The sequence below is a fragment of the Sceloporus occidentalis genome, unplaced genomic scaffold (genome assembly GCF_023333645.1).
Source record: "Sceloporus occidentalis isolate IW3139 unplaced genomic scaffold, rSceOcc1.0.p SCAF_2, whole genome shotgun sequence".
Classification (NCBI taxonomy): domain Eukaryota; kingdom Metazoa; phylum Chordata; class Lepidosauria; order Squamata; family Phrynosomatidae; genus Sceloporus; species Sceloporus occidentalis.
The window spans coordinates 55,215,038-55,235,289 of NW_028316982.1; the positions used below are offsets into that span (position 1 = coordinate 55,215,038).

A 20,252-nucleotide genomic window follows, 5' to 3' on the forward strand; every position below is an offset into this window, starting at 1 on the left:
CTGACCTGAGCCCAACATTATTCAAAATAGAGGGGGAAATCAACATATTATCTTGGACAAGTAATGGGGGCCAAAATGGCATTTTCAGACATTTTTGGTTTATTTTTTCCCATTTGATTTACTTTACCTACTCTTGGTTTTGATTTACTTTATTTTTGTCTGTTTGTTTCTTTTTTTAAGGGTGAGGGTTGGGAGAGGGAGAACAGCTTGGCAGTAGTTTGGTTGACTTTGTGTGATTTCACACACACCATTCAAAAAGATATGGGGGCTGTTTGAAGACTTTGGGGACTTGATGAACAGCAGGAAAAGGGTTGGGACCACATGTGGCTTGTTGTCCATAGGTGGTCCATCCATGCATTAACCGTTATCCTTAGTAGGGACCATGTATATTATTGATTTAAATAGATTCATATGTTTATTAGAGTTACGATTATGGCCATTGTACGCTTGAGCTATGTTTCTTTCCCCCCCTCTGCCATGTAGCCACCACCAGTTGACCACCAGGATGTTTTCCTGGAAAGTGTAGGGGTGTACTCCCCCAAGAAGGTTGGTCTGGAGGGTTGTGTTGGAGTGATCTGTGTGGTACCTGTTAAACATCTCCATCTTATCCTGTTATATAGGACACACTTGTGCTCTCTTATCCTAAGAAAACTGTCAATTCTGTCCAGAAGAACTGGTTTCCTGGCTCTTTTCCAATAAGTAGCACAGGAAGAGGGAAGATACAGTAATATTCAGCTTGCTTTTTTGAATTACATAATCAATAGCATTGCAAAAGGTTGATGTAATGAACTTGCTTATTCAACCATACTGGATATTCTGCCCAGTGTCCCAAGTAAAGGGAGTTACGTGGTTCCTCAATCTACTAGTTTATAGAGTGGAGAGAGTTCTGCGTCACACTCTCTTCTCAGTGAAGAGCCCTCAGGTGCTATTTGCTCAGGGTCAGGATAAAAGAGCTCAGCTGCAGTAGTTGCTACTAGATGCCTGTTCTTATGAGTATCCATAGATATAAGCAGGGCTGTCACTCAACTGATTTTAGTCAACTCACTGCCTTGCTTCTGACGGATTAATATTTCCTGTTGATAATTTTATTTGTATATGGCACAACATCAATTACAAAACATTCTGACCAAACAGTGTATCTAGTACAGCAAATTATGTAGCAAAGTTACAATTACATTAGACACAGAATGACAAAGAGAGTTAAAACTCCAAGAACAAAACAAGAAGTTAACTGGATAAGAAACCAAACAATAATAATGACAGCTATAGAAGAACTGATCCCCTTTGCAATCCACAGTTGCAGTGGATTTTTTGGGTTGCTACTGCAAAGGGGGCAATCTTAAATATGATGGATTTAGAACGATTAGCTTTTTGGCGAAGATCAAATGTAGTATTAAATTTCGTAAGTCAGTGTTACTGTCCATGAATCTTAGCAATAGCGAGAATCTTTGGTTCCGAGGCCAGCTCCAGTTGCCCAGGTTTGGGGCTTAGGAATCTGCCTTAAACCATTGGTCCACTATTGCTCAGCACAATCTACAGTGCCTCACAGCATCTTTGCAGTGTTTCAGGAAGAAGTCTTTCCCAGCCCTAGTTGCATTAAATTGGAATCTTGCATGTGCTCTACCTATTAAGCCAGTGCCTTTCTGCAAGGCAAAATGCACTAATTTGGACCAGTAAGTGTTGCTTCTACCACATTCTGTGGTTCCCCTTCCTTTCCATCCACCAGGTAAATGTTGGTGATGCCTGTTCCTGTCCTTGTAGCTGGATGGATGGCTGTCTTGCCTGCCTTACTGCCAGCATCAAAAAGGAGGAGTAGATCGTTTTTTTTCTTGTGAATAGCAAATGGATTGCCCATCCCATGCACTAGAGTAAGCAAGCAGTAATTATGGCTAGAAGCAGTCCCAGGGCCACTCTCACCGCATACTTCTTAACCTGGCCAAGAAGCAAATATAAACAAGAGTCCTGAAGCATCTTTTGGAGGGGCGGGGGATATGCCATAAGGTTCCACAAGATTCTTGATTATTTTTGCTGCAGCCTGAGAGTTTTGCAGTCAAGGGAAATTGCTGCAGCAGCGACTGCTGTTGGCACCTCTCTTTGCATTTTGTTGTGATCATGCAAGAGGAGTAGCCACTGTCACAGATATCAGAATAATGCAGACAAGAAGAGCATAGGAGGAGAGGATACTAGCCTATACTAGCCTATAGAGAAATAAAAACAGGCAGTGATGCCTAGTATTGCTCCTCCTCAGCAGTGAGTCATGACTGGGTTCAAGTATCTTGGCAGCTGCCTAATAATGTCAGCCCCAGAATCCTTGTGAAGGTACTTCATAGCAGATTTGCTTACTAGCTTTAATGTGTCAAATAAGAGAAGATGGGAGATTCTATTGTCTCTGGTGTTACAGCTCTGGAAGCAATTTAAGACTTGTTTTCACTTGAGTGTGCTTATCTGCTTTGTGTGGATTCCTAGTTCTTGCATGAGTATATCCTTTACAGTACTCTTTGCATGGTGTTCCGACTGATGTCGTAACAATGAGATTGACGGTAGTACTATTTAGCTATTGAATTAAAAATAAAGTTGACATGTTAAACCCAAATGTAGGTTAGTGTGATTCTTTTATAATTAGGCTGTGCATATGAACTGTTGATTTGCTTCCCCTTGCATAAACATCCATAGCTTGTGCATTTTTAAACCCAAAGGATTGTTAGTTTTATTCTTTGTTGTTGATAACACTGAACCTCAAGACTCAGACAGGAAGGCCTGGTATCTTGAAAACATATCAACCACTGCAACACACTGATGAAATGGATCTAATGAAGTAGACTTTATTCCATTTCAGCTTATTCCATAATAAATTAGTCAGTCTAACTAATACATTAGTTAGGTTATATAAGACTATTTCATGTGTGTTAAACCCACACCAGTTGACATATATCTCATCCCTTATTTGTTGGTTAAAAACCACACTTTTCCTTCCCCCAGGCAAGAATATTCTGGGATAAGAGAACAATATAGATTGCAGTTCTGTACATGTTGGAATAATCCACACTGAACACAGTGGGGCTTAATTACATATAAGATTGAATTTATGCAATACAACTTTATGGTTAGTTAGAGAGAGAAAAACTACTTTGTTCAGTGAGTCCCAGGAAAATGCACATAGGCTTGTACTATAGATCGACATATATACCCAGGTTAATTTCACTTCTTTTTAGCCAATTACCACAGCTCCAAAGCTTTTTCTTACACACTGTCTGATATTCTTTCAAAAGATAGAAACAAGGGACAGGGGAACCTTATTCTGCATGGAGTGAATAGCTTACCTTGCTCCATTCCAGGTTTTGATGTAATGTGAGGATATAAATATTTTTGACAACCTCAGCAGAACTATGGTGCTTTTATCTTTTTTAATTGTATTCTATTTTTAAACAAATGATCTGTTTTAATATTGTAATAATTTAATTCCATTTTAATTGTCACTTTTATAAATTTTTAATGGTACTGTGCTTTTAGATTGTAACCCGCTTTGAGTCCCAATTTTGAGGAAAAAGCAAGATATAAATAATAATAATAATAATAATAATAATAATTAAAAAGTAAGCATATGCTTTAAACATTTTGTAATGGGAAGTGTCAAATCAGAGTTTCTAAAATGTTTTCAAAGCTACCTATCAATGTGATGCACAGAAGCAACTGAGTCAATGTTGCCTCAGTGAGGACAGATCTGTGAGAAGTTGTGGCTAGCCCCAGATCTTGGAAAAGATTTTGTGGGGGGGCAGGGACAACAACTGCTAGAATCCCACAGCCAACATTGCTTGTGCTGGGGGAAGCTGGGAGTTTTAGTCCAAAATAGTAACAAGCTTTAGTAGGACCCTGCCTAGGAAGACAAGAGTGGTTTAATTTCATCTTTCCCTTTTGTTTTTCTCAGACACCACATCTGGTCAACCTAAATGAAGATCCACTGATGTCTGAGTGCCTTCTGTACTACATTAAAGATGGAATAACCAGGTAATGAGCATGATAAGAACAGTGCATGGATTGAAGTTAATCTGATTTAACAATACAAGGGCTGGGCAAAATGCAGCCTAGGGCTCTCCAATTGTTGTCATGCAACCTTCCCAATGTTATTGGACTACACTTCCCATAATTTCTTGCCATTAGCTATGCAGTATAAGGCTGCTGAGATATGCATTCCAGCAACATTTGAAAATCTGCATGATTCTGTGCTCTGCCTAAGTCCAGTTGTTAGTTCTAATTAGAATAGACCTATTGAGTCAGTGGGAATGTGGTATACCAAAATTTGTATAAATTTCAGTAATTCAGTAGTTCCTTTTCTACTTGGGTTTAACAGTTGTGTTTAGGCCTATGCCCCACACCAGTTCATCTGACAAGGAAGCTCATAACTTGCCAGATCATTACCTATGAGTGGAAATGAGATGTGCAGCTTTCAGTAAGGAGGCATGTTTGATCCCCTTGCAAATTTTGGCAAAAATACTTGTGCTTAAGTAAAAATGTCTACTAGAGATTGGAGCTGAGTCACTGCCTACTGGACTTCCTGGAAGAAGTTCCAAAGAAGGCCCTGAACTTTATGCTCATGGCTGTGTAGAGGTGAGATCCCAGACAGTCCTATGTGCTGATCTGTTGATCTAAGTGGACAGGGACTTTCATATAGTAGGCACTCATGAAGACAGGATGAACCAACTGTACTCAGGGTTTTCTTTGTCAAAACTAGCACCCTAAACTATTTCTAGAAGCAAACTAGTAGCTACTAAAGCTGAACCATGCTACTTCCTGCAATAGCAATCATCTCACTCATCTGCCTACATGATAATAGAGATGGTCAAAGGTACTCTAATCACTTGTTCGGAAGAGTACCCAGAATTCTTTACAGTTTTGGACTTGGATCACTAAATAATTGCTTTGTCCCGAACAGGGTTGGTCGAGAAGATGCTGAAAGGAGGCAAGACATTGTACTCAGTGGGCACTTCATCAAAGAAGAACACTGCATATTCCGAAGTGACACCAAGGCTGGCAGTGAAGGTACCGTCATACAGAAAGGCCCACAGTTCTCAGCTATCCTTCTCTGTCTAGTTAGAAATGAGCTTCTCATTGCTTTCCATTTCTGCCAGTATCTTTTTTTTCAAAATGGAGCAAAGCAGCCAGATTGAGGAGTGTCTCAGTTGTATCACCCATGTTTGAGTCCTGCAGATCTGAATTAAAATCACACCTATCCTACTGCCCCAGGACCCCCAAGAACCTTTTTTGCTTCAGAATGCCCCAATGCCTCTGGGAGTATGTGAATGCTTCTGGGGGGTGGTAACGGGCATTTCTACCATGTTTGGAGGCCCCTAGATTTCCTAGGACTTGCGTGGGGGTGTCACATTTGTTTGCTCCCAAATGATCTTTAGGGGATGTTTCAAACCCGTCCACCCACCCCCCAGAAACAAGTTTGCTCTATAGGCTTAGACCAGATTTGGATTCCTTTGTAGCTCATTAAAACCAAGTATTTCCATTAAAATTAGGCTAGAATTCTGATAGTCCATGTGACTTTACTGGGTTTCTAGTCTAACCTTTGAGCCTCTGGCTCATATTTTAAAGTGTTATAGACTAATTCCTGAATATATGTGTGCAATGACTTTTCATGTTAGGATATCAAATGATGCTAACTTGGGAGGAGAGTTCTATGGATATCATACATTGCTAAAAAGACAAATAAATAGGTCCTAGAGCAAATTAAGTCCAAACTCTCTCTAGAAGTCAGAATGACTTTTGAGATTGTTGTACTTCAGACATTATCTGAAGACATGACTCACTAGAAAAAGACAATCATGCTTGTTCAGGTAGAAGGCAGTAGGAAGAATACAGTATTGCTTTACAGATGGAAAGACTCAACCAAGGAAGCCACAGCCACAAGACTGCAAGACCTGAGCAAGTGTTACCTTAAAGTGTTACCTTGCCCTGTGTAAATTAAAATGCCCACCAGAGTTCAATTTAATTTATACAGACTGCCTACCAATACAGAGGTCAGAGGTTTCCCATTTGAGTAGACCAGTCATCCAATTTTTTAAAACAAATCTAGAAAAAAAGTTGTTCCTTGTGTTTTCTTAGCATCTCTTGTGTCCCTTTTATTCCCCATCCACTCCCAATTCCTCTTACACCTTTTCTGCAGCAGTGGTGACCCTGGAACCTTGTGAGGGGGCAGACACCTATGTCAACGGCAAGAAAGTCACAGAACCCAGCATCTTAAGATCTGGTAGGTTCATTTGTCAAGGTAAAGGGATGAGACAGTGTGCTTTAGGAGCAAGAGAAAGATTCTATACAGGGAGGACAGACTGTAGGATTGTGCAGTGTTTTAAATTTTACCAGAGAGCCCCAGTTTCCATCAGCTGGGGCCAGGCACAAAAGATATACCGTATATGTTCATGTATAAGTTGACCTCATGTATAAGTCGAGGGCAGTTTTTGAGGCCAAAATCACAGATTTTGATATGACCCGTGGATAAGTCGATCTAAAGGGGGAAACAAAGCACCACTTCCCTCTCTACATTTTCCTCTTTGAACCTCTCTCAAGGATCACAGTATCAGCATGGGGAAACAAGTCTGGGTGCATACATACACACACACACCTCTTTGCATCAGCATTTCCAGGCTCATGGCTAACAAAATAAAAAAGAGGACACCAGCCTTGCTTTCTCCCTTTTAAGCTCAGCATTTCGAGACCCATGGCTAGCAAAATAAAATAGAGGACGCCAGCCTTGCTTTCTCCCTGCCTTTAAGCCCAGTATTTCCAGACCCATGGCTTGCAAAATGGGGTCCAAGCCTGGGCATGCTCCCTCTCTCTGCATCCCATCCCTCAGCAGCTGCGAGGGAAGGCTGAAGGATCTCATGCACACACACACACACACACACACACACATACACACACACGGAGAGAGGAGAGGCTGCTGGCGCCGGGACTCAAACGGGGAGCTGTTTACCTGGCTACAGAGGAAAGTGGGCACTTTTTTTTAATGAACCTTATCATCAGCAGTAACCTATTGCCCCTTCCATAAGTTGATCCTTGATTTTGGAGTCCGTTTTGGGGCATAAATTTCTCAACTTATAGTCGAGTATATACAGTACCCTTGGATTTTTTTTTTAAGTGATATTTTTGAGCATCTGTTCAATATCAGAACTCATCTCATAGTTCTTCCATGCAAAAAACAAAAACAAGAAATCTTCCCACAAAAAAAAATGTCATTATCCCAAGCTTTCTTTATTTCAGCAGTATAGTTTAAGAGGGTGGGAAAGTCATTTTGACACTGCTGTTGTTAAACAAATGGGAGTGAAAAATCCTTGGTAATCTACTGTAACTCATCCATATCTGTGAGCACAGCCTCATCTACCTCAAACTCTCTCCTGCTTTGACAGGTGAATATTGCTTACCACACTTTATAGCTGCCAGCATGCTAGCTGGGGGATTACTGAGAGTTGAGCCCAAAAAGTAATGGGATACACTCATGGAAATAATTCTGTGAGGAAAGGGTTTCATTGCCATGAGTGTGATTTACATTGACACTGTACTGATTCTGGTGAGTTACTTGTTTTTATCTACCTGGAAAAGATTTGCTAAAAGTTGTGCAGTGGGTAATTGTTGCACTGGCTTAGTAACAGGTTGAACTGTTACCACGCTGTTTCTGTCCCTCTACTCAATACGTCCCCTGCCCAATCCTCACAGGAAATCGCATAATCATGGGGAAGAGCCACGTCTTTCGATTTAATCATCCTGAGCAGGCACGGCAGGAGCGAGAGCGAACTCCCTGTGCCGAAACCCCTGCTGAACCAGTGGACTGGGCTTTTGCCCAGAGAGAACTTTTGGAGAAACAAGGCATCGACATGAAGCAGGAGATGGAACAGAGGTGAGTAGATGGAAAAGTTTGAGGAGGAGCAAGAGCTAGAATAAAATATTCAGAGGTCTTTAGCTAAGTGTCAGAGCAAATGTTTGCATAAAGAAGGTCTCTGGCTCAGTTTCCATCATCTCTATTTAGCAGGAACAACTAGTAGGTGATGAAAAAGATTTGTGCTAGAGAATCCTGAAAAGCCTCTATCTGTCATAAGACAGAATGCAAGTATACAGTCCGCCCTTGCTTTACGCGGGGGATCCATTCCGGACTGCCCCGCATAAAGCAAATACTGTGCATGCTCAAGCCACATTTAACTGAATGGGGCTCGTGCATGCAGTGGCGCGGCGGTGTGTCAACCTAACACACTGACATTGAAAGTCTGTTTCTCAGTCCTCACTCACTGTTGTACCAATGTTGTTGCTGCTAAAGAATGTCCAGTTAAACAGAGAATGTGGGGGAAACCAAGGGGGCTGGGTATAGATAAAAAGGAGTTTCAATGTCAGATGCTTTGTTAACTGAGGTATGCCTGTACTGAGCTAGATCGTCAATGCTCTCACTCTTTATAAAGCAGCTTTACAGGTCCAAAGTAAGTCTGGAGCTGGAGGTGGTGAAATGGCAGTAGACAGTAAGTGTTGGTTCTCTGTAACTGTCTTTGTTGCTTTATTATTCCAATTTTTATGCAGACTTCAGGAACTCGAAGACCAATACCGGAAGGAAAGGGAAGAGGCTAATTACCTTCTTGAGCAGCAAAGACTCGTAAGTAATAAACATACTGCTTTTTCAACAAAAAGGGGGGAGAAGGTTGCTTTGTATTAGATGATGGAAACAACTATTTCCAAAATAAAGCCAGCCTTCCAAAAAACTGTATAGCACAGAGATTTAAGGATGAAGAAGAATTTTGTTTGTTTCATATTTTTAACTGAACCAGCATCATTCACACCTTCTGGATTAGAACACAATCATTATTCAGATTATATTCGCTCTGAATTTTGCAGTGCAGTTCTTCACTCAAAAATTGTGTACCATAAAGTTGCAGGGATGTTGTATACAAAAAACATGCATATTAGGGACAATATAGAAACAAACACACATTTTGCACAGTATTTTATGCATAAAATGGACAAAACAGACTTAACACAAGGCCAGTGACTAAGAGAAGCCCTGTTGCATGTTCCATCGCCATGAAAGACTAGGTTGGCAAATGCATGAGACTGGAATTTTTTATACAGTGGCATCTATGTCATAGAAGTTCTTCCCAAAAGGTATCAGACTGGCTCAGTCTCTGCTGAGGCTGGTGGCACATAACAATTTATTGTTTTTCAGGGCCTTTGGCCTTTAAAATCAAGCTTGGATTTTGAGACTGTTTTAATTAAGTGTAGGGTGTTAAAACTGGTTTTAAAAATTATTTTAATTTGTTTTAACAATGTTTTAATCTGGTTTTAATCTGGCGTGTGTACATCTTCTCATGAGTGTTCTCAGAGGTTATATATAGTATGATTCTGTACCATGAAACTCTGCAATCTATTATGCTAAAGGGGTAGTTACTAAGGAAAGGAAAAACTTGCTTGACTATCGGGAATGTGATAATTGCAGTTAGTGATTAAGAAAGTACAATACAGTTCTGGACTCCTCCTTTGCTTGTTCTTTCAGGATTATGAGAGTAAATTGGAGGCTTTACAGAAGCAGATGGACTCTAGATACTACCCTGAGGCTAATGAGGAAGAGGAGGAACCTGAGGATGAAGGTAAGAATTCAGCAAAAGGAAAGTTTTCTTGTGGTAAGGTTCTCATGCAGTGATTCGTATTCATAATAAAATATAATATAAAGTACACAAAGACCATGGAGTTCGCACAATTCTCACTTAAAATAAGGGAAGCAGTGAATGGGAAAAGATAAGGCCTTTGCTTCCGTATGCTCTAAGGTTGATTGAGGAACAAATGATGCACATATGCATAATAACTAATGTAGCTGCACTACCACCACATAAAGTGACAGACTGTTAGACATGACAAATTGTGCCACCCTCTTGGCCCATCCCTGCACAGCAACACTGCCTCCTTCTCTTCTTTCTCTTCCTTCTCTTCCTTAATATTATGCCATCATATATAATGGGACTTGAGCATCCACAGATTTTGGTATCCGCAGGGGCTCCTGGAACCAAACCCCAGTGGATACCAAGGGCCCAGTCGAGACTGTTTTATCTCCCCAGTTCAGTGGACAGATCGGGAGTTTGAGCTGGCACTCTGGGGCTTCAGGAAGTGGAAGTGGTACCAGTTTACATCTCTACGAGACCAACTGTGGGGCAATGCCATTTTCCTCAAGGAGGCCAATGCCATCAGTGTGGAGTTGAAGAAGAAGGTAAACAATTTCTGCCATATTCACGGTGGTGGTGGTGATGATGATGATGAGCTTTTGGGTTTTGTTGATTTTCCTTGCACTGAAATAGAATCAAACAATCCTATTGTAGAGGAGATATTAGAAGATGTGTGAATTATAAAAGACTGATGCAGCAGAATGCATGTGATGAAGAAGCAAGTAGATATAGGATTATTCCCTTCCCATTTCACAGTTTGTAGGTTGACCCATAGATACAGTAGGTTTGGGACAGACAAATGTAAGTACTTCTTCACACAATGCATATTTAACTTGTAAGTTAGCTAGCATTTCATGAATGCCAACAACTGCTCCACACTCTTGCAAACATTTGATGATTTGAGGATAGCTCTACCAATAGCCAGTAGCTGTGTTAGCTAAATGGGCCCTCTACGAATAAAGCCAGAATGCATTTAATTACTAGCTGCTCAGGAATAACAGCACAAAAGGAATATCATCTAGGATTATGAATGTCCAGAAGCATCTGATTGCCTGTGATTAGAAACAGAATACTAATCAGATGGACTTCTGTTTGATTCTTCAAGTCTTACGATATAGTATAATATTAGGCAGGCTAAATTGCCCTATAAATCAGGAAAGAGACACAGGGTCCAGACATTAAGATAACTTAGGTTCTTAGCTTATCTTCAGTACAAAACACAGAGATAGCTGTGTTGGCAATCTCTCTCTCACACACACAAATTCTCCCATTCCCCCTGTACTGCTTGGCAGATGTGATGACCTTTTGATAAGGGTGAGACCTGTAGCATGAATGTTCTCCTTCAATCTTTCTTCCCTCGTTTCATGTCCCGGATGGGGAGAAAACCCTTTCCATATCACATGTTGAGGGGGGAAACAAAACAATGATGCCATGATTATGTATTGGGCATTTCTGGATGCAAGGGTTGGAACCCCATTTCATGGTGTGCTACTGAGACATAGAATTGGTCAGTTTGGATGGATCTTGGAATTTTGTGTAACCACATTCAGATGAATGAAACAGTTTAATGACCTAGACAAAGAAGGGTGAACATGCAGGGTTCCTCTTAATCTTTGAGAAGAACTTGGTATTATACACAGGAGGAGTGAGAAAGATGACTCAAAATGATCTCTGTGAGTGAAGCAATGCTAACTTAGCAACACTGATTATTCACTTCCAGGTTCAGTTTCAGTTCGTGCTCCTCACAGACACTCTATACTCTCCTCTGCCCCCTGACTTGCTTCCTCCGGATGCTGCCAAAGACCGCGAGAAACGTCCTTTCCCAAGGACCATTGTGGCAGTGGAGGTTCAGGACCAGAAGAATGGAGCAACCCATTACTGGACTCTGGAGAAACTCAGGTAGGTAGAGACAAGAGGCATAGGAGCTTTGATCACCTAGAAGAAAGGAAACACAGAGTGTTCAGTTATCATCTGACATTTCAGTAAACCCTCTTAATTTATAACCGGCCATCGGTACCTGAGTTAAAGGGGATTTCCTTATATGCCTGTGTTAACATTGCTCTGCCAGGTTATTTGAGAGCCTACATATGACCACTTTAGGATATCACAGTTTGGCCATGAGAGTTGAACAAGGATGATAATTTGTGGTGATGTCATCCAGCAAGGTCATCCAGCTGTGTTTGTGCACATGTCAAACAGTGTTTCTGTGCAAAGTATCAAACAGATACCCTTCCCAATACCTTTAACAGTTGAAAATTTTCTATAGCCAGGTCAAAAAAGATAATGTAGTTTATAGTCTCTGTAATCCAGTGTGGCCACCCCAGTCCACATAGTTATTTGATCCCATGCAGAGATCTCAAGTTTTGGACTTAATGACTATGCAGTTTATCACACTGGAGGAATTTCTCTTAATTTCGAATGAAAAGAAAGTTGGGCGAGAACACATTCACGTGAATTTGCTAGTTCAGTGAATTTACGTGAATTCGAATTGCATTCGAACTGACTTCCCATTGCCTGAAAATAGCTTGCCATTGCCTGAAATTGCGTTTGGTAGTCTATCACGCAATAACGTGAAACCCCATGATTGTGTTTGGACTCACTTCTCATTGCCTGAAATTGCGTGTGGTAGTCTTATCACGCAATAACGTGAAACCCCATGATTACATTCAGATTGCCATGGGATTATACTTCCAATTTCCCTTGTCTGATAAACTCCAAAGCTAATCTGATCTTGGCATTCCATTGATCAATCCAAATTCTGACCAGATCATCAGATGGAGTGAAATCTAAATCTGTCACGTGTCAGAATAGTAATATGTCTACCAACTGTGAGTCTACTGAATAGCAGCTACTAGTGTTCCATTGTTTGAGAAGTTTTGCAAAATTTACCTGTTGCAAACAAGGGTTGGACAGTTCCCCTCATGTAATAGTGTGTCTCCAGTGAACAGAGCAGGATTCAACATTAGTTTCTGAGGTCATGTAAGTAAGATGTATAGATGTAAGTATAGCAGTGGGGAATTACTTAGCCACCATTAGGAGGGGTAATTTGTTTTCTCTGTTACTGCAGGCAGAGGTTGGACCTGATGCGGGAGATGTACGACCGGGCAGCTGAAGTGCCTTCTAGTGTAATAGAAGACTGTGACAATGTGGTGACTGGCGGAGATCCCTTTTATGACCGCTTCCCTTGGTTCAGGCTGGTTGGCAGGTGAGAGCTTTGATCTACTATATTGAATTACCACCCCATATTAAGGAAATCAAATGGAAGGCATGGCAATAGCAAAGACAACTGCTGTTATACAGCAATAGCAGCCCCTTCTGTAGTGTAGTAAGGAAGCACCTGAACATTAGATTACATTGTGTAGCATCTTGGAAAAGTCATTTTTGGGACTACATATATATTCTCTTTTTTTAAAAAAAAAGACTAAAAACATTATAACTTTTTTTAAAAGTAATTTTTGTAACCTCAATTCAGATGATATAGAGTTGGGTCTTCTAAACACTTGAGGAGCTGTGGGCTATGTTCTCATTTGTTTCTGTCACTTCCTTATGTGGAGAGGGACTGTGTAGCCAGGAAATCTCTCCATATGATATATGACACTCAAAAATTGGTGTTCTAAACTGCATGGTGAACCTCCATATTCAGAAGAGGTTGCCCTCTGCACAAATTCACTTTCCACATGAAGGGACTAGTGGAAACATACAAGAAGAAGGGAAAGGCTAGGACATCCCCCCCTTCTCACAAATTTATTTCAGCATACAAGAACAAGGCTTCATTCCTTGTAGGGATCTTCCACTGTCCTCCAGGTTTATGCAGGGCCTTTTAAAAATGTGAGTTGCATAGTCACATGTACATACACAATGGTATAATCCATTCAAAAAGCTAGGTCTGATGTCCAGGTGTATGTTTCCCTTTTCCACTTTACTACTGGTGGCTGAAATTTCCTTGAGGAAGGTATACTGAGATTTTATAGCCATGATCTATGGTAACCACTCTGCAAATTGTAGCCTTTCAAGCAGGAGTCCTGCTTGTAAATTGTGACCTCTGGATTGGTGGGAACCATCACATTTAGATATATTACATTTAGTTATATTAGAATTACAGCCACACATCTGCCCCATATTACTATTAAAATCCTTCTGGCTCTTTGTAAGTGAATATAGTGCTCTCAGGTTGGACAAAACAACAACTACAAAAGGATAACTTTTCAGAGTTAGATGCAACTAAGAAATCACTTCTGTAGGATTTGTGTGTGTGTGTGTGTGTGTGTGTGTTGTATGAATATCTACCTATATACTGTATATATGTATATAATGTTTGGTCTTGTGTGCTTCCATGCAACATTAGAAAAAAGAAGTGATGCCATCAGCTGGGAATTGTTCAAGGCCAGGTAAAAAAGGGTTTGCCATTGAATTTCAACAAAGTTGAGTGCATCTGAGGTATGATCCATTCCATTGTCTAAATCCACAGTGGAATTATTCTCTGTACCCTTTATAAAATAGGGTCAGAGGAGCCTTATTTTCTAAAGCTACCTGTTGGCTTCAGTGAAGGTGGTTGTGGGGTTTTCCTATACAGTGCAGTATTTGCTCTTCTGGATTTTCAGCTGATGGCATTGGCGCTTCCTTTAGTTGTGTGTTTGGGAGGTTTTTTCATCTCTTCCCTTCCTGATTAACACTGCTGCTTGTTTGGAAAAGCAAAAGCAAAGCAAGCCTAGTCTGCGTGTGTGTACGTGTGTGTGCTTGGAATAGCTGGTGTTAACCTGTCTCCTATCTTGTTGTACTAACCTTAGTTCAGATATCTCTGGCTGCAACAGCTCTCCTATTTTCAACACATGCATGAGCGAGCGCATGGCTGATCTCACCCCCTCCCCCACCTTCTCGAACCCTGACTCCGACATCACCGAGCCTGCTGACGAGCAGCACGTGGGGAAGGAGGAGGAGGAGGAGGAGGAGGACCTGGAGGAAGACATCTTTCCGGAGTACCCGCTGTATGATGGCCAGGATCCATTTTACGACCGCTCCCCCCTGTTCAGTTTAGTAGGAAGGTTGGTGAGGTCTTAGGAGAGCATGCTGGGAAGGAACTAGCTCTTTCGCATAAGAGACCTGCTTTCCCACGTTCAGGCAGTCAGGGACAGGTGAGCCATTAGCCATTCCATAGAGAAGGGTAGGACCAAAAAGAAAAAAAGAGAGAGAGTAGGTATTAGAGTATATGTAAGGAGGAATTGGGCATATAGTGGGACAACTGGCAGTAATTAAAACCGAAATGGGTATTTTCAATAAAAGCAACATGTTCAGATCCTGCCAAGTCACCCTACCTGATGTTTGCTTATAGGACTTGTGTTGCTTGTTAGCATCATGAATTTAACATGAATTTTCCCTGTTGATGCTGGTGTAGGAGGTTGGGGTGGTGGTACTAAGATGTGTATCTGTGAACTAAAAAAATCTTGGGAGTCTAGAGAGAAGGGAATGATTGGTGATATAACTGTGATTCCAATATAAATAGTGAACTCTGGGAATATTATGATTAAAATAGTCAAATATCTCTTGCAGAATTATCCAATAGTACAAGACTGGCACTTGGGATATTTCACAGAGGATAAAAGTCAGGTTTTCACCAAGCAGAACAGATGGCACATAGGTTGATTTCCAAAGATGAACTCCATGATGTACTTTGAAGGACAGTTGTTCTTTATATGGCCATCTAGTACCACTTGCTTTCATGTGGCCAGTACTACTTGCTCTAGTTCTCCTATCTCCAAAAGGAATGGAATATATATTTTGGCATGCTGCTGTTTAGCAGAAATAAGCTTGCCCTTAAAAGTAAACCTTATGAGTTCCCATTTCCATCAAAGACATTGAAAGGCTTCACCCTTACTGCCTTGCTGAATGAGTCTGTGGTTCTGGATAGTAAATGCAGAGTTCCCACCATGCTTCTGCTTGTGAAATCAGAAAATTGGCTTGTTCTGCAGTGGCTGTATGGCCCTCACAAATTAAAAGACACAGTCCTACTGATCAGTCTTGGTAGCTATTAAAGACTTGGCATTGCAGTCTTTGGCATATACATGCTGATTTTGCCTAGGCAGAAGTAAATGTTTGTCTCCATCAACCCACCCCAGATCTTGCTTTTCGTGGGATCACAGTCACAAACGATGCCAATTAGGATCTCTTATGTTTAACTTTGAATTAACATGAGGTTCACTCCTTGATGTATAGGGTAGGGTGCCCAGATTTTTTTTAAAAAATGAAGGGCAGGGGAAAGACAGGCTAAATTGTAAATAGAATTTAGGAAAATGGGAGCACATAAGGGAAGAAAGGGGCCTAGAATAGGAAGAAAGGGAGATGGGGTAAAGTCTTGCAGTCTCAAACCGAAAGAGCTGGCTTCTTCCTCCTTTTTTTTTCTCCTCTTGGGGGATTTGAGATTTCAAATCAACAAACAGGCCAAAATACCAAATAGCTCAATGAGGGAAAACCCTCTCCCCCAATCCTGTGAACTGTTCTTGGAAGTCTTTTGAGTCAGACAAAATTGACTCCTTTTATGCAGCAGCTGTGCTGTTCACATTTCTCGTGAAGTGTGCTTTGATTGGATCCTTGTCTTTGGTTTTTTTTCCTTTTTCCTTATTTATTTATTTATTTATTTATTTATTTATTTATTTTTTAGCTGCTGGCTCTTTCTCCAAAGCTTTAGCAAAATTGGGGGGAATTATTTCACTTTTGTCTTCCTTTTGAAAGGCTTTTCTTTGGTCTGAGCATGCCATCTTTGCACCTCACCAATCTTGTGGTTAGCGCCTCTATCCTACTCTGTTCTTTTAATGACAATTAGCCTCTTTCTGTCTTCCTTGATCCTCCCTCCACCTCATTTCCTTCTTGAATTCCCCTTTTTTCCTCTCTTGCTTTTCCTGTCTCTGAACCTTCCCAGTTCTCCAATTCCTTCCTTCTTTAGTTTTCTGGATTTCAGGCCTGTTTCATATTGTGTTATTCTTACTAGTCGTTATAATGACACTCCAACAGATAATATGCTCCAAGCTTCCTCTAGGATGGAGGTGAGAACTGTGCTCTCTTCCAGATGTTCTTAAGCTATAGCTGCAACCTCTCTAGCCAGCATAACTAATGGTGAGGAATGCTGGGAGTCATAGTTCAATAACATCTGGAGGAGCAAACATTTTCCAGCCCTACTCTAGGCCACCCATTATCAAAATATATGATGCCGTCAATGCTGGAGAAAACAGAGAAATTGTTTGATGAGGTGAGATTATTTACATATCTGTCCACAGGCTCTAAACATCAAAGTGATTTGCAGTTTTGGGAAATTGATAGACACATACAATACTATGGCTTCCAAAGAGCTGGTTATGAGCCTTTTCTTAGGTTTTATTGGCCTTTTTTTAATGAGAAACTTTTACTCTAAAAAAATTGACTCTAGTAGTGACAGCAGAAGATTTTAACTTCAGACTGCACTCAGCAATAAGCTGGCAGTTTTCTTTACAGTAATATATGAAATGGAGAAGTATCATACTTAGGAGCTTTATTTTCTGAATACAGAAGAAGAATTTGAAACCAAGAATAGTTTGAAAGGAAATAAAAGTCAAGGTACTTATTTCAATGTAATATACAATTGGCTATAGGATTCAAAATGCAAGTACTTCCCACTATTTTCAGTAGTGTGCTCTTTCAGTTAATCAACCAAGAGTGGGGAGAAAGTTTATAGCTGCAACCTCTGTTTTCTCCAGTCTGGCTGCTTCCATCTCATGAGAGGATGCAACTTCTCGACATCCAGAAGCTGCCCACCTCCCTTATTCAGTAGAGATATAATCTTTGCAGTGCAATTCTATATGTGTCAACTCAAAGAGAGTCCAATGGCACTTAATCTCAGACAAGTGTGTATAGGATTACATATTTATTCATCTCTAGCCAGAAGGTTTTATATTTAATCTAAGGTATGGAGAACCAAATGGGACGAAGGAGTACTTAAACACACGTTCACACAGATCTAGTAATCTGTGACATAAAATTGAGATTTTTAAAATAACAATACACATTTCCTATTAACATTTAGTTCTGTCTCTGTTCTCAAGAAAACTTCTAGATTGTATTTTAAGAAGTTTTCCAAACATAGACAGACATACACACTTTCTCCATTTGTAATTATTAGGCGAGCTGGTGATACATTTTCACAAGATTTAAAATTAAGCTATAATGACAAGACACATTTTTGAGCATGGATTCAGGCAGAATGTTTGGAAGCCTGACAATGATCATGTAAATTAGGGTGAAGTATAAACATGTATATCTCAGTTAACAAAGTAGATGTGTTCCTGGGCATTACTTCTTTAACAGAAAATCTGGTGCCAAAGGCAGAAATAACATGGAAATAACATGGGTAGGAAACAAGAAAATATGGATATGGAAACAAGAAAAGCAATTCAACATTCCTTAGCAGACTTTTTATTCAAAACTAACAATACATATATGTGGAATGAGGTCAGGTAAGCAAAATAAACAAAGTTAAGTAAACAAAAACATTTCGAGGCTACCTGAAATTTTCTTCAAAACTGCATCCATGAATGACCTTTTCTTTCAGTGGCCTCCATTTTTCTTATGATTTCCATGGTGGGGGACAAACTTATACGTCTGTGTTTTTAAAAACTTGTTGGAAGTATAGCTGGTCATACAGTCATATTTGCAGTCCCCGTTTCTCTCTGTTTTGCTGTTCATGCACAATCAGTAAAGGATTCTGGAGGCAAATGCTGTTTACCTTTCCTGTTGTAAGCAGATATACATGGCTACAGTAAGATCAGCTAGAGTACAATCCCACTCTTTCTCAGCTCAAGCGTCACTGCCTTGTTTATTGCAGACATGCTGCTGCAATCCAGCACTGAAAGATTGTGTTTCTCCATCTTTCTTTCACTGTCCTCCCAGTGCCAATACTGCTACAAAAAGCTAGAGCAAGGAATAAACATGGAATAAATACTCTAAAGGTGCCAAATACTGTCTGATCTTGGAAATTAAACAGGGTTAGCCCTGGTTAGTATTTGGATGGAAGACCATGAATGAATGCCAGGTGCTGCAGGCTATATTTCAGAGGAAGGATATTCAGAGGAAGAACTCTGAATATTCCTTGCCTAAGAAAACTCTATGAAATGTATGGGGTTGCCATAAGAGACAGGTGACTTGAAGACACACACACACACACACAGGTCATAAAATACTTTGCAAAAAGAAGTTTCTTTGTCAAAATTTTGTTAACTGAGGTATGCCTGTAGTCACATACCTTATTGCAATACTTTTAAGTTTTGGAAAAAATCAACATTTTTGCTAAAACAAAACTGTCACCTATCATTGGCTTATGTTTCCTCTACCTAGGATGTATACATGGAGCTGTATTGGGGCAGAATTTAAAACACTGCAGGTGATGTTCCCAGTAAATGTTTGGATACAAGTGTTAAGTTTCGCTCTGGTATTTCTTGATTGAAGAAATGCTGATTTAGTTCTAGGTAATATCAGGAGCCAAATTATACCACATATTGTACTGGGACAGTGGGATTGCTTCCAATAAAAGCCCCTTTGCAATGCTGAATCATTCCTCTTTCACAGTCAGTTCAAACTAAACTTTTAAATGGTAGTTCTGTATGACATTTGATACTGCACTGTGTTCTCAGTAAGAACGCCATAATGTTCATTTCTCATCACAGACAAATCCAAGTTTTATCTGGTTCACTCCTTACTTTCCACTCCTTACTTTTTTGACATGCTGCTTCAGTTGCTGACCCTTTAATTAGAATCATAGAATAGTTGCTAATTTTTAGGAACTGAAAAAATCTTAAAGTGCAAAGATAACAACTGAACACTAAAGTGAGCATTGTTCAAGCCATTGTATTTCCCATCACCATGTATGGGTGTGAGAGCTGGATGCTGAAGAAAGCTGACAGAAAAAAAAATCAACCCTTGTGAGATTTAGTGCTGGAGGAGAGGTCTGCAGATGCCATAGACAGCTAAAACACAAAGAAATGAACCCTGGAACAAATCAGATCTGAACTCTCCCTACACACCAGGATGACTAAATTGAGGCTGTAATATTTTGGGCACATTATGAGAAGGCATGACTCATTAGAAAAGACAATTATGATTGTAAAGATAGAAGGCAGTAGGAAGGGAGGAAGACCACATGCCAGATGGATAGACCCGGTCAAAGAGGACATGGGCCTAAGTCTTCAGGAACTGAGGAGGGCTGTCAAGAAGAATGTGTCTTGAAAATGACTCATTCACAAGGTTGCCGGAGGTTGAAGTTAACTTAAGGGCAATGCACAACAATAAGGACAAATAAAAATCACCATAGGCTAAGTTTAAAAAAAAAAATATCTCAGGACAGAACATTAGATTTACCCCCCTCCCCCCCCAAAAAAAGCATTTCCATAAAAATTAGCAAATGAAGAATGTCAGTTTTTGAAAATATACAAAAGTGACACAGGATGATGTTGTTTTTGAGTAGTGAACATAGCCTTACCACTTTGACACAGTTAACATCAAATGGCATTTCCCTGTATAATACTTGGTGTGTGTCACAGG

The 20,252-nt window shown here is 40.3% G+C and overlaps 1 protein-coding gene across 25 annotated transcripts in view; it reads left to right on the plus strand.

Moving 5' to 3' along the window:
• The window catches only part of LOC149318339 (kinesin-like protein KIF1A), a 144,246-nt gene that overhangs the window by 71,979 nt on the left and 52,015 nt on the right, over window positions 1-20,252 (plus strand). For 13 of the 25 annotated variants that reach the window (XM_089509473.1, XM_089509474.1, XM_089509475.1 and 10 more), the window contains 9 exons: window positions 3,926-4,005; window positions 4,931-5,037; window positions 6,167-6,250; window positions 7,714-7,894; window positions 8,563-8,635; window positions 9,530-9,623; window positions 10,089-10,237; window positions 11,413-11,591; window positions 12,760-12,897. In XM_089509473.1, the coding sequence (XP_089365599.1) occupies window positions 3,926-4,005; window positions 4,931-5,037; window positions 6,167-6,250; window positions 7,714-7,894; window positions 8,563-8,635; window positions 9,530-9,623; window positions 10,089-10,237; window positions 11,413-11,591; window positions 12,760-12,897 (1,085 nt within the window). Of the gene's footprint in view, window positions 1-3,925; window positions 4,006-4,930; window positions 5,038-6,166; window positions 6,251-7,713; window positions 7,895-8,562; window positions 8,636-9,529; window positions 9,624-10,088; window positions 10,238-11,412; window positions 11,592-12,759; window positions 12,898-14,503; window positions 14,735-20,252 lie in introns of all 25 variants that reach the window. The other 12 variants (XM_089509462.1, XM_089509466.1, XM_089509468.1 and 9 more) reach the window with 2 other exon arrangements.